This window comes from Rattus norvegicus, chromosome 12, assembly GCF_036323735.1.
Source record: "Rattus norvegicus strain BN/NHsdMcwi chromosome 12, GRCr8, whole genome shotgun sequence".
Lineage (NCBI taxonomy): Eukaryota > Metazoa > Chordata > Mammalia > Rodentia > Muridae > Rattus > Rattus norvegicus.
In genome coordinates, this window is record NC_086030.1 from 38,273,468 (window position 1) to 38,287,235 (window position 13,768).

Genomic DNA, 13,768 nt, shown 5'->3' on the forward strand with positions numbered 1-13,768 from the left:
CCTTTCGGGGGACAAGCGATCCTCTGACAGGGTTACATATCAGATATTCTGCATAGCAGATATTTATATTACAATTCACAGCAGTAGCAGAATTAGTTATAAAGTAACAAGGTTGGGGTCAGCACACGAGGAACCGTATCAAACAGTGACGGCATTAGGAGGGCGGAGAACCGCTGCTCTAGAATTTCTGCCAGGCCACTTAGAGCTAAAGACACAGTGCGCGCTGCCATCAGAAGCAGGGAGATACGGGAAGAAAAGCTTGGGCACAGGACGCTCGAGGCCATCATCTACCAAGTGATAATCCAGGCATCCCTGAAATAAATAGGGGTTCCCAGGTGGAGAAGGGGGAGCACAGCCGACCAGTACAGCAGGCCTGCCAGGCATCAGGTTAGCCAGCTGAGTTTCCCGGTCCCTTGCCAATCAGGCCGTCACGCTACCCCACAGGGTTTCCACTCACGGTCAGGACCCAGCTGCTGGGATCAAGTGGCCGGCTGGGCTGGGTTTCATTCACAGGCTCCTGTACAGCATGGCTGGACAGTGGCCTCAGAGCTGGGTCAGGAAGGAGCGTCTTCCCCATTTAGAAGGGTCAGGTCTGCAGGGAGTGCTAAGGTGCCTCTACCCCATACTCCCTGGAATCCCGATGGCAGACCACATCACCAGACGTGAGCTGGGTAGTGTACGGGAGGTGTCCACCTGACACTCGTCCTCGAAGGGACGGTGCCCAGTGGGCCACCCTCCAGATGCTCCGCCCAGCTCTGCTCCTTAGTGCAGCAGCCTGGCTCGGCTGTCCCTCTCCACGGCTGTCTATACTCAGGACATGGGAACACCTTCTATATCTCCTTCAGTCCTGCCTGCTTTTCTGCAGTCTAACCACTAACACCCCTGCAAATACCTACAGCTACCCTCCTGGGCCAGGGCCATGTTATTATTACTGCCTCGAAAATCGGGAAACTGGAACAGGTGGTAGTGACATATGCCTCCAGCACTCAGGAGGCAGAGGCAGGCAGATCTCTGAGTTTGAGGCCAGCCTAGTCTACAGAGTGAGTTCTAGGACCGGCAGGAATACACAGAAACCCTGTATAGAAAAAAGGGAGGTGGGGTGGGAAACTGAGGCACAGGGCAACAACAGAGCCAGGCCTGACCCAGGTTCCTAACTGCTCAGTACACTTGCCTTAGCTGGCACTTCCCTCCCCATGGGGGTACAAAGGTGACTTTCCCCCTTCTACTGTGTACCCCAATTCTGCAGGACTAGGTCAAGGGATGTCATCAGTGTGTCCCACAGGTGCACAGAAGCAAAGGCAGGAAGGAGGTGAAGCATGGGCAGCCCAGTTCCACCCCAGCCTGGACAACCAGTGATCTGGAAGAGGAGACATCAGAATTCTGGCATCCTAGGAGTCAGGCCCCAATCCTCCTTAAGGGTAGCTTCGGAAGTGTGTGAGCCCAGACTATTCTTCCCTTTCTGACAGGGACCTCGGCTTTGCCTCCTGTCATCCAGCCAGCTGTTGTGACACAGGCCTATGCCTGCTCCTGGGGACACAGTGGAGGCAGGACAGACCACATCAGCCCTCAAGAATTCTGAGATAACAGCTAGGCAGAGTTGGGGGTTAGGGCTCTTCTCCAACTCTGGGGCTGGGGAGTTTTTCCTATTATTGTCAATATTTTGAGCGTGCAAGCATGCGGTAACATGTTATAATTATACTCTTGCCCCTTTGCAGTGCTTGGAATCAAACTGGAGTTTCTTCCATGGAGGCAAGCACTCTGATGCTGAGCCTCCAGGAGACACGCCCTGAGCTATAAGCAGACTGCTCTCAGACCAGAGACTAGGGCAGGTTGCGGACACCTGCGTGCTCCTGTGGCTGCCTCTGATACGTAGGTAGGTCCTGAGAACCACCTGGCTGAGGAAATTCCACACAAAACCAACGCCTGGGGCTCTGCCCCAACCAAATCGCCATCTGCCTGAGGTCTGCACTGCTCACACCTGCACTGTCCACAGGCAGCTGCTGAACGTCCCCAAGGTGGAGACTCCTCGGAGAAGCAAAAAAAAAACGAGAACTATCCGGCTCATACTTAACAGTGCTCCAGTGGTGAGAGGGATTTATTCAAAGACATGCTGATGAGGTCAAAGATACAATCGGAATTAACTTCACCTGCCTGTTTGCTTTTTCTAGGAGCCAGTAGATGATCTGAATGTTACACATGTGGCCCCGCTTCCCCACCTCGTGGCTGTGCTACTGTATCCAGAGGTCAGGACTGGTAATAAATGTTCACCTTTACAAGGGCCTGGCTCCTGGGGGGGGGGGGGTGCCCACCTGTGTTACTGACCTGAGAACAGGAAGAAGTATTCCCACCTGCTGCTGCCCCAGGGCTGGCTCACCCTTTCACCTCTGAAGCCCATGCTGGCCTGGGTTTAACCCAGCCCTATGATTAAAGGGTTTCTCTTGGCCTGACCTGAGAGAAGGTCCCTCCCCTCTGTCTCTGCATGTTGTGGGTAAATCAGAGGCTCAGAGAAGCAACAAAAAGGGCAACTGTGCTTTCCCACAGAAAGGAAGATACAGGGGTACAGGGGTTGGGGATTTAGCTCAGTGGTAGAGCGCTTGCCTAGCGAGCGCAAGGCCCTGGGTTCGGTCCCCAGCTCCGAAAAAAAAAGAAAGGAAGATACAATCGGTATGTTCATGGCTTCTAGCTGCACAGTGTGCTTCAAAGATGGCTGACCTCTTTAATAGAGGTCCTAGATTTTGAACTTTGCGGGTCGAGGGAGTGAAGAATGGTAGGCCAACTGTTCGCTGAGACCCTACTATATGCTGCACACTACTTATGTGTACTGGGTTGGGTGTATTATCCCCTGTTGCTGCTGTAACAAATGGCTAGTTTTAGTGCTCTAAAACAGCACTGATACGTCTTACAGTTCTTCCTGTGGGCCACAAGCTTGGGATGTTTTATTGCCCATGCTGGCCTTGTAGCTAAGGATGGCTTTGAACTTCCAAGTTCTTGCCTCTGCTCCCAAATCCTGGGATTACAGGTGTGTGCCACCATGATGGGTTTACGTGATCTGGGGAGCAAATTCGAGGGTTCAGGCAGCCACTGGACTCCACTCCCAGCCCCTGGGATGGGCACTGAGGCGCTAAGAACTGTAGGGCTGGGTTTCCTTGGGCAGAAATCTGTTCCCTTGTTCTCAGCTTATGAAGGATGGCGTTATTCCTTAGTGTTGGCTCCTTAGCATCTGCCCCGTGGCCAGTGGGGTTTCACCTCCACTCATTGTAACCACTTGCCTCTCTGCTTCCCTCATCTACATTTAGGGACCCTGTTATGCAGGGCCCACCTGGTGACTCATTAAAACCTCCCACCTCGAGGTCCATGGATGAGCAACTTGATTCCATCTGCAATCTGAATTACGCAAATAACACACTTAGAGTTAGGCTGTGGTCATCCTTGCAGGGACATGACTCAACCTACCTCACAGTACCTCAGAGTACACTCTTCCAGAAACACAGAACTATCCCTGTTTTCTGCAAAAGAAGCAGGCTCTACAATTGAGTAACCTGCCCACCACAAGGTGAACACAGATGTGAGCTCAGGTCTACCCTGTCCACAAGTGTGATCCATGAAGCCACGATGTCTTTTTTCCCAAAGGTATAGTATTCCGAATACAGGTACAATGAGTCGTGTAGCATTTTATAATCAATTTGAAAAGGGGTCTTATCAACGAAGGGACTAAAGTCACGGGGCAGGACGGACTGCCTCTGGGACACTGTCTCGCACGCCACTGGGGTCAGAAGCTCATAATTGAAGCGCCAGCTGCCAGAAGGAAGCATGACTGCCTCCCTCCACACTCCTGAGAGGTAACCACAGAGCTCTCTGCAAAACAGGGCGTGTCCTGTCCACAGAGCAAACATGTAAGCATTCCTCTTCCTCCTGGCCCCAGGAGCCCAAGAGGAGAGGCTGGCAAGCTTCGAGGACCTCAAATCTAAGCTACTCCACGGACACCAGCCTGCCACCATCAATGTCAAGGCAGGAGGTGTGTTCCAAAGGGAGGCAGGTCCCAGGACTGGATGTGCTATTTTCTGTCCCAAAGGAGACACGGAGGCAGTAAACCAGGGCTCTCTAGGACTTTCTTGCAAGGAGTCTGCCTGGCAGCTTGCTAGATATTTCTGGGAATGATCTAATTAAATATTAACTACTTGCAAAACTATGTTCTTAGGTCCCTCACTAAGTCACTGTGAAGACAGGCATACCTAGATGCTGGCTTCAAACTCTCTCTTCTATGAAAAAGTTGCTCTGGAGTGGGCGAGTCCTGTGAGACTCCTCAGTTATGTTTCATGAATGACCCTTTTCATCCCTCAAAACCTCAGGGAGGGCAGGCAAGATGGCTCAGCAGGCAAAGGCGCCTGCCGACTTACCTGACAACCTGGGTTTGATTGCTGGAACTAATATGGGGAAAGGGGAGAACTCCTGTAAGCTGTCCTCTAACTTCCACACATACACATGATAAATAAATAAACATGGTAGGAGTTTTAAAAGTGGGCAAGACAAGTCAAAAGAATTACCTTATTTACAAACCAACTACCAAAACACATGTGGTCCTGTATCAGAGACTGTCCCTTTGACATTCAGGAAGATTGCCCTTGACATAATCATTTAAGCAGGAGATCAATGAACTTGACCTTTAAAATCCCATTTCCTCTTCCTGCAGCTATCAGAGCTTTCTCTGCACCTGCTTAAAAGCAGGGGGGCAGAGGGGGAGATTCTAAAACTCATTGAATAAATCAAGCTCTTGACAACAACCAGATTCTCCCCTGCCAACTGTATTTTTTCTCTAGGCTCTTCGAGTTTACTAGCACAATTAATTATGTATTAATGACTTCACATCAAACGCCATGTTTGATTTTATGGTGGGTGATCCAGGCAGGACCAGATGGAGATCACACAGATAAATTAATCATTTGCGGCTAGGTTGGTACTGGCACTTGGCACGCTCTGAGCCCCTTCGTCCTGAAGTCTATCTCTTTCTCTACCCATCAGGAGCACAAAGGTTAGACCTCGCATTTTGTTATTTCAAAACGAAAGCTAGTAGAGACTGCTTGTGCTAACTTGTTTTGAAAGCAACTGCAGGAGTCCTTGCTCTCTGCTCTGACCAAAGGGGAAGGAACTCACCAGCGGCACCCACAAATGCAAATGTCCCCAACCTGCTTCAGATACAGGTGGGAGGAGTCTTTGGCTTCCTTTATTGCTAAAGCTTAAAAAAAAAAAAAGCAGCCATTTCGGTCTTGGCTGACTTAGTCTAACAAATAAGTAGTGACAGCCCCCGTTCCCCACCCCCACTAGTCCACCCAAGCCTTAAGAACAGGGCAGAGTTTGTAAAACAAAAAGGAGGGAGACAGACGTGTTGGTGGACGTCTATATTATCAGCAATTAGGAGGTGCAAACAGGAAGATGAGGATTTTGAGGATAGCGTGGGCTACATGAGACCCATCTTTAAAAGACAAAAAAAAAAAAAAAAAAAAAAGAACCCAAAGCAACACCTGCACAGTGGGTCCCCAGAACCCATGCATGAATGAATGCTCATCAGAGCCATTATTTAATTTTCCACGCCACCGTCTCAGGTCGGGCCCTCTCCTGGGAGAGAGGCGCGTGGGAGCGCAGGAAGGAGCCTGGGAAGTTTCCGTCTGTCAGGCGCCGGTGTTTAACAAGGGGGTGGCAGCCTATTTATAAGTGGGCCCCCGCGCGGGCAAACAAGTCTGGCGACATACGTGAAACTTTTCACCCAGCAGATAATAAGATACTGTCTGGCCGCGGAAACGGCTCGGGAGCGAAGGGAGCCAGGAGCTTCCCTGGGAAGGCGGCAGGGAGCTGAGGGCGCCCCGGGCCCCGCGCGGCCGTGCGCACCTGGGCCGCGTCCGCATCCCCGAGCCCAGCCGGGCTGTTGCGCGGCTTCCGGTCACCTGCGCCGCCCGGGCCGCGGAGCCCGCAACCGTTCACGCAGGGCCGAGCGCACCGAGGGCCGCCGCCGCCGCCACCACCACCGCCCGCCCGCCCTGCCCGTGCCCGTGCCCGCGCTCGCCTGCGTCTTGTCGAACTGCTCGCGCTCGGCCTCTAGGCTATGGCCCGGCCTGCGGCTCAGCACCCGCGCCGGCACATTCTTGATGCTGTTCATGCTGCCGCCGACCCTGTCCCGGCCCGGCTCCGCGCGAATGAGGCGTCACCGACCGGCTCGAGCCTAGGCACCCAGAGGCCGCGCGCCGCGCCGCACGGGGAGGAGCCGCTGCCCCTCCCGCCAGTCACTCCGGCTGTCCAACCGACGCCCCGCCCTCTCCGGCTTCGAACGCTCCGCCCCTCGCCCCCGCCGGGTCCCCAGGACTCCCGGCGTGCCCCGCCCACTGCATCCCCTGATCAACCCTAGGGCGCCGTGGTCTCCTAGGACTCCCAGGACACCTTGCTATACAACCCTCTGTCACCCAGGACGCTGTGCCCTGCTGCACCCTTCCAGTCCCCCAGGACGCCTTAACCAGCACCCTTCTGGTTCCCCCGGGACTCCCTGAACCCCAAGACCCTGCATCCTTCGTGCCCCTTGCACACCTGTCCCTGTCTCCTGGCAAAAACTCCAGCTCTCCCAAACACACCCTCCCCCTAATTCTGACAGATCAAATACAAAACAAATACACACTTAGCTTGACTTAAATACCTTCTTACCTTCTCCCCAGACAAAGGAAAGATCAGTTGTCCCTCCCCTTCCTCTCGTTGGGTCTTTACACCTGTAGGGGGAAAACTGGAACAAATCGAGTCTTGCCTCCTTGAGACTAGTCAATAGCCACAAAATAGGTTTCTTTAGTCTTTTGTTGGGAACCCAGCCATCTCTCCAAGTCTGTTTTTTTGAGATGACGTACCAGCTACCTAAGATAGGAAATGCTGTCTTGAGTTAGACACCTGACTGTCTATCTCCCAGGTTAGGTGAAGCTCTCTGAGGACTCAGAAGGACACTTTCTTTCCCATTGCTCATTCCTCGCTGTGTTGACATCCACTCAACATTTCAGAGTTGGACAAGGCTGCCTTCGCCACTAAGAGATTAGCCATGCTTTTATCTAATACCAATCAATGAAAAAGCTTCTTTGCCAAAATACCAGTAGAGTAACGACGACAGCTGATACTGAAAACCTATTTGCCAGGTACCAGGCTAAACCCCTTATACGTATTATCTTGTCCCTAATCCTCGGCAATTCACTAAATAGCCATGGTCAAAAAAGACACAAAAGGGCTGTTTTGCTCTGTGCCAGCTGTTTCTCAGACTCTTTTTCTCACATAGGACAAAAACCAGTTATCCTGTGATTTTCATACAAAAGGCCAGCCCCAACTGGGTATAGAACATATACTACAGTGGCCTGTCATTATCGAAAGTCCCCATTCTTTTTAGTCAATAGAGCTATTACTGTGCTCAGCATTCAGTCAGCAGGATCCCAGTTAATCTTAAAAGTTTTGGTGTTATTTTTGCAGACCAAGGGGAAAGACCTTGAGCCCAGGTCCACACAACTGCAAAATGATGCCTTCAGGATGTGGTCTCAGATCTGCCAGGTTTCACGCTGCTGGGCTCTGACAAGGCACACTATTGACTTGTTGATGATACTGGAGTCTCTCTATGGCTTCTACAAGTAATGTATCTGAGGTCAAGGCTACCTTGTGTTACCCAGCTTTCTGCTTCCCGTGCCTACCAGAGCACCTGGTACACGGCTATGGTTTTTAAAATGGTTGTGAGGGACAACGATTTGGGTAAGTAAAAGTCTTTGCTGCCAAGCTTGATGTCCTGAGTTCAATGTCTGGGACCCACATGGTGGGAGAGAGAAATGATTCCTGCGTGTTGTCCTCTGACCTTTAATTCAAGCTGCGGCACACACACATACACATACACAAAATAAACACATGAATAAAATTTAATTGACAAAACGAGTGTGAAGGTCAGCATGGGACCTTTAATCCCAGCATTTTCAAGGCACAGGCAGGTGGCCTCTGTGGATATGAGGTGGACCCAGTTTTTGGGTTTTTTTTTTTTTTTTTTTTTTTTTGGAGCTGGGGACCAAACCCAGGGCCTTGTGCTTGCTAGGCAAGCGCTCTACCACTGAGCTAAATCCCCAACCCCGTGGACCCAGTTTATATAGTGAGTAAAAAAGGATTGGTGTATAAAGTGAGGGTTTTGAAAGAATAAACCAGCCCCACAGAGCGGAGATCAGAGTGAAGACTTTACTGTTAGTGTATGTTATAAACTGGCATTTCTGGGGGAACAAAGATAGAAACTCCACTGCCTCATTACAGTCTATCCCCAGACATTTCAGCAGAGGGGTCTGGCTATCACTAACTGGCTATGATCCCCCTCAGCATCTCAGTAAGGATGCCCTTTTTTTTCCTCCTCTTCTTCTTTTTCTTTTTTCTTTTTTTCAGAGCTGGGGACCGAACCCAGGGCCTTGTGCTTGCTAGGCAAGCGCTCTACCACTGAGCTAAATCCCCAACCCCAAGGATGCCCTTTTGGTAAACTGTAATCTTTATTCAATCGTCTTCCAGGGGAACACAAATTAGACCCTGTCTGGGAGAACTCAGGAAAACAGCAATGTTTTTTGGGGCTCACTGAAAAAGACTGTATGCTGTAGTAGTTACTGCCTCACGGACACACAGGCACCATCCGCCCAGCCCCTCTACAGTCAGTTCCAACTTACGCCATCCTGGATTTTCAAGTCTGCACATGCATCATGCTTCTTCCAGAGCCTCAGGGACCTTGCACATGCTGTCACTATACCTGGAATTCTCTTCCTGTTGGCCTGGTTGGGTGTCTGCTTACCTTGCTCTTGGTTTAGATGCTACTTCTCTAAGGAGCTTCCCCGATGCCTCCACCCTGACCTATGTCTCAGTGTTTCAACATTCTACTTTGTAACACCAGTCTACAGAGGGATTGCTTAAGGTCTGTGTTCCAGATTAGGATGCAAGCAGGGATTCCCAGTTATCTCCCATGGCCTCCAAAGCTCCCTGGGGTACGTGTCTGCCATCTTGGTTGACTCTGTCCCTCAGGGTATGGGGATTACTGACTAGAATCATTCTCCTGGAGGCTTAAGTGGTGGGTCTTCCTGCAATGTGCTGTACCAAAATCACACCAACTGTCTTAAGGGGAAGAAAGCTACAGGCATACTCAAGCAAGAGGCTTACAAATCAGGGACATAGAAGAAACAAACACTATGGGTCACTGTTCAGCGTGTGACAAGGCTTCCATGACAGGGCTCTCGCCCTTGGCCTCATATCACAGTCTCAGTTCTAAGTATTCTCTTGGAACTTTCTGGGTAAAACTGTTTTAAGTGTTTACGCATAATCTTGATTCAGAATTTCTCTTGGAGGGGGTGTTTCTATTTCTGTTTAAAAGGTCTGTTCACGAGTTCTAAAAATACCCTGTATCAGTCTTTTCCAATGCTGAGATCATTTCTGGCAGGGGAATTATAATTCAGTTGCCTCCTGATACGTTGGTCTTAGGGATGACAATGACAAAATGCAAATCCTAAAGGCTAGCTTATCTTGCAACTCTTTGCAACACACATAAGGAATTGCTCTGATATAAAAATGACATGTCAAGACAAGAGAAGTGGATCATATTTAAGTTTGCCATTCTGAATTTCATATTAATTCATAATAATCTTGTTGGGTCAGAAGAGGTTTGTTGGTGACATACGGGTGGTAGACTCCTGTCATCCCAGCACTGGAGAAGCTGAGGCAGGGGGAATCATAACTTTGAGCCAGCCTGGAATAGACAGGTGTTATAGATATTTCAAGCCTATGAAATAAAAGTAGACTTAGCTATAAAATAATGTATTTCAAACCCTGTTCTACCCTGCGTTTTCCTATGGAGCATCTGATTGGCGTTCCCTGTCAGCAGGCAAGTGGAGAAGCAGCTATGAGCCTAGCACACAGCGCAGGAAAAGTTTACTGTCTGGATTCTCAGTGTGGAGCGTGGCCTCTCCAAGGGCATTGTGGGCTTGCCACTTGGCAGGCGCTGGTTCAGAATCAGCTCCACATTCTTAGTCTGGCTCGGCACAACCAGTCTGAAGAGAAACCAAGCATTTATAGAGGGTGCCAGCCTCACCCAGTTTCTTTTCAGCACCCTTACAAAGGTGAGCTCAACAGGCGTCCCTGCTCATGAAAGTCATCTGGGAGGAAACCCTGAGGCCTCTAACAAAGCAGCATTGACCCAGCACAATGGAGCCTTGGTCTGCAGTGCTTAGGGACTGCAAGGCTCTTTCCTGAGACACTCACTTGCCTGGATGCATTTAAACTTCCTTGTTAGCCTGCCGGCGGCGGTGCGTATTCACTTGCCTGGATGCATTTAAACTTCCTTGTTAGCCTGCCGGCGGCGGTGCGTATCTTTGATCCCTGCACTCAGGAGGCAGAAGCAAGCAGAGTTCTGTGAGTCTGGCCAGCCTGGTCTACAGGGCTAGTTCCAGGACAGCCAGGGCTACACAGAGACACCCTGTCTGGAAAAGCCAAAAAGATTACATACATACATACATACATACATACATATATACATACATGCATACATATATACATACATACCTTCCTTGCTTTGGTTCTGTATAGTAAAAGGAAACCAAATAAAATATTTATTATTAAAAATATTTTTATTGAATGAAACTAGTCAATTCTGGTAGAAAGGACAGAGGCAAATAGTATAATCTTCTTTTAAAAAATTAAATTACAAGTAAAATAGAATTCTTAGTCTTCAATATTTTCTTTAAAATCCATATAAAACTTGATCTTGCAGCAAGTGCTGTCCTGTGTAAGTGAACTGTCTACTACAGAGCCAGACAAGATACAGCTGTCGCCTGAGGACAGGCGGGCCGTAACTGCTAGCACCCAAGGTAATAGTGTCCCGTTACAAACTTTACACCATCTTATCTCATGTCCATCACTACAACAAAGTCCAACACTGAGACCAGAAGAGAAGAAAGACTGCGTCACACACAGGAAGCGGACTCTTGGGAAATACGGCTATGATGTGGACATGCGCACAGGCAGAGAACGAACACGGCGTCTTACACATGGTGTCAGATACTCCCAGGATGTTGTTAAAAGGTTTCTGCATCGTGACAGTTTGTTTTTTGTCTTTTCCTTTTAGCATATTTCCAAACACGTGTGTAGAGTAAGACCTAATCTTTTAGGCATGAAAATTATTTTTTAAACAACAACAAAAAAAAAGTTCATCAAAAAAAATGCAGATGCTTTAAGAAATAAACTTTGAGTGTCTCCTTGCCTTTGCATTAAAGGCTGCCTATCTATGTGGGATCACAGTCCTCTTTATCTTCAGGTGACGATGGATGGTATCCACTTTCTGCCTTCCAAAGAGAATCCTGCTTTCGGGAGAAAACAAAGACAGTCAACAAAATGGAAAGGAATCAGCCCTGGTCTGAGAGCTGACTACAGAGTGGGTTTTCATCACTAAGGTCTAAGGATGTTTTGTAAACATGAAAACTTCCTGGCAGTGAGAGCAGGGGCAGGAGGGGTGCAGGAGGCAGGCTGGGCAGCTCCGAGTCTTGCCTCCCCCTGGAAAGGCTCTGGTGCTTAACAGGAGACACCTGGCCTCGGAGTTCACTAAACCCGCTTGGAAGGAAGGGAGGAAGGAAGGACAGAATCCAACCAGACAAGAAAGTGCTTCCTGAGGCACAGACTCATAAAACTCCAAGTCACACAAGAGTCTTTCTAGGCAGAAGCAATGCCTTTTGAAAAATATTTTCTGGGTCAGGTCTCATTAATGTAGCCCAGACTTAACTTCAACTCATCTTTTTGCCTCAGTCTCTCAACTTCCCAAGTGCTAGGATTTTTTGAGGCAGAATTTTACCAGGTTGATGAAACTTGTGATTCTCCTGCATCAGTCTCTCCATAGGAATTACAGACTCTGCCAGATGGCCCAAATAAGATTTGGGGGGACTGGGGGGTGGGCAGGGTCTCTCTGTGTAGCCCTGGCTGTCCTGGAACCCACAGAGATCCTCCTGTCTCTGCCACTTGAGTGCTGGGATTAAAGAACTATGTCACCACTGCCCAGCTAAGATGCCAATTTTCAAAACTGCATGGATACACCAACTTCGTTAGATTTAAAATTATCAGTATGGAGAACAAACTTTTTTTCAGTTTGTATTTCTCTTACAAGCAATTGGCAAGCTACTCAGGTTAATTATAGTAACAGCAAATCAGGTTAAAGAGAGAACTACTGGTCGGACAGATGTGTGGCCTTGACTCTACATTATCAACGTTCCTAGTTACTTATTAATATCAATTGTGATAGAGGGTGAGACAAGCAAAGATGACCTACACATGGCCACAGTGAATGTCCAAGTTGACTTTGTCTCTTTCAATGACTCACAAGGGTGGTGTTTTCATTTGGCTCTTCTGAGACTTCTAATTTCTAGAAAAAAACAACTCCAAAATTAGTATCCAGGTTAGAGAAATTAAAAAATACTTTAGACAACTAGACACAAATACCTTTCTAAGACGTTGGGGGACTGGAGAGATGGTTTGGAATAGAAGCACTTGCTGAGCAAGCCTAGCAACCTGAATTTGATACCTGGAACTTACAGAGAAGGAGCACCAACTCCCTGAACCACTGCACAGATTGTATAGCGCGCACGCACACACACACACACACACACACACACACACACACACACACACACTAAAAACCCTGAAATACTATGTTCTTGTATTTCACTGTGTTCTGTTTGAAGCTGGGCTACCCTAAATTCAGATTCTCCTTCCTCGGTCTCCATGTATCTGGTACTCACCACTGTGCCTGGTACAAAGTCTTTGTTGTCATTCTTCCTTATTTGTATGGTAGTGTGTGTGTGTGTGTGTGTGTGTGTGTGTGTGTGTGTGTGTGTAAGCACACGTCATGGCACGTGTTTGTCGGTTAGAGGACAACTCTTAGGAGTTGGTTCTTTTTTGCCACTACTGGGATCCAGGATAGAGATAGAACTTAGGTTGTCACTCTTGCTGGTAAGAGTCTTTACTGGTGGAGCCATTTTACCAGGCCATCATTTTGTTGCCATTTTAAAAGATTTTTTTAAAATTACATTTACTTATCTGTGTGTATGTATGTGGCATGGGACCCAACTCAGAATGTCAGTTTAGGCAGCAAGAGTCTCTACACACAGACTCACACAGCCAGCTTAATGGCATGCTCTATCAATCAATCAATCAATCAATCAATCTATCTATCCATCCATCCATCCATCCACCCCCCCACCCCTCTCTTTTCCTCTCCTTCCCCTTCTTTCTTTACGTATTGTCTTTTTGAGATAGGATCCCTCTATGTAGCTCTTGCTGTCCTGGACCTCACGATGCAGGCAAGGCTGGTCTCTGATTCAGAGATCCTCCTGCCTCTGCACTCAGAGCACTGGATTAGAGGTGTGTGCCATCACTTCCAGCTTCGTTTATCTTATAGTTTGCTTGCATGTTTGTTTTGATTAGTGTCTTGATATATAGGCTTCGCTGGCCTGGACTCGCTATGTAGACAAGACTACACAAATATGGTGTAGAGTATATGCATACAAAACACTCATGCACATAAAATAACAAATATATATTTTTAAAAATACAAGTGTGGATGGGCTCGTAATCTCAGGGCTGGAGAGGCAGAGAGAGGTGGATCACTGAGTTCTGGGTAGCCCAAGCTGGTAATGAACTCATGATCCTCTCTCCTTGGCCTCCCATGTTTTGGGATTACAGGCACGAATCTGAAATTGATACATAAAAC

The 13,768-nt window shown here is 48.5% G+C and overlaps 2 protein-coding genes across 22 annotated transcripts in view; both read right to left on the bottom strand.

The window, feature by feature from the left end:
- Positions 1–6,289, bottom strand: part of Hip1r (huntingtin interacting protein 1 related) — a 28,672-nt gene extending 22,383 nt beyond the window's left edge. For 4 of the 8 annotated variants that reach the window (XM_063271702.1, XM_008769267.4, XM_063271701.1 and 1 more), the window contains exon 1: positions 6,059–6,288. In XM_063271702.1, coding sequence (XP_063127772.1) covers positions 6,059–6,151 — 93 coding nt within the window. In that variant the 5' untranslated portion in view covers positions 6,152–6,288. Of the gene's footprint in view, positions 1–6,058 lie in introns of all 8 variants that reach the window. The other 4 variants (XM_063271700.1, XM_063271699.1, NM_031234.1 and 1 more) reach the window with 2 other exon arrangements.
- Positions 6,290–10,621: 4,332 nt separating this feature from the next.
- The window catches only part of Ccdc62 (coiled-coil domain containing 62), a 36,740-nt gene continuing 33,593 nt past the window's right edge, over positions 10,622–13,768 (bottom strand). For 11 of the 14 annotated variants that reach the window (XM_017598459.3, XM_039089783.2, XM_006249357.5 and 8 more), the window contains 2 exons: positions 12,329–12,421; positions 10,622–11,369 (listed from right to left, as the gene is read on the bottom strand). In XM_017598459.3, the coding sequence (XP_017453948.1) occupies positions 12,368–12,421 (54 nt within the window). In that variant the 3' untranslated portion in view covers positions 10,622–11,369; positions 12,329–12,367. Of the gene's footprint in view, positions 11,373–12,328; positions 12,422–13,768 lie in introns of all 14 variants that reach the window. The other 3 variants (XM_039089784.2, XM_039089776.2, NM_001134766.1) reach the window with 1 other exon arrangement.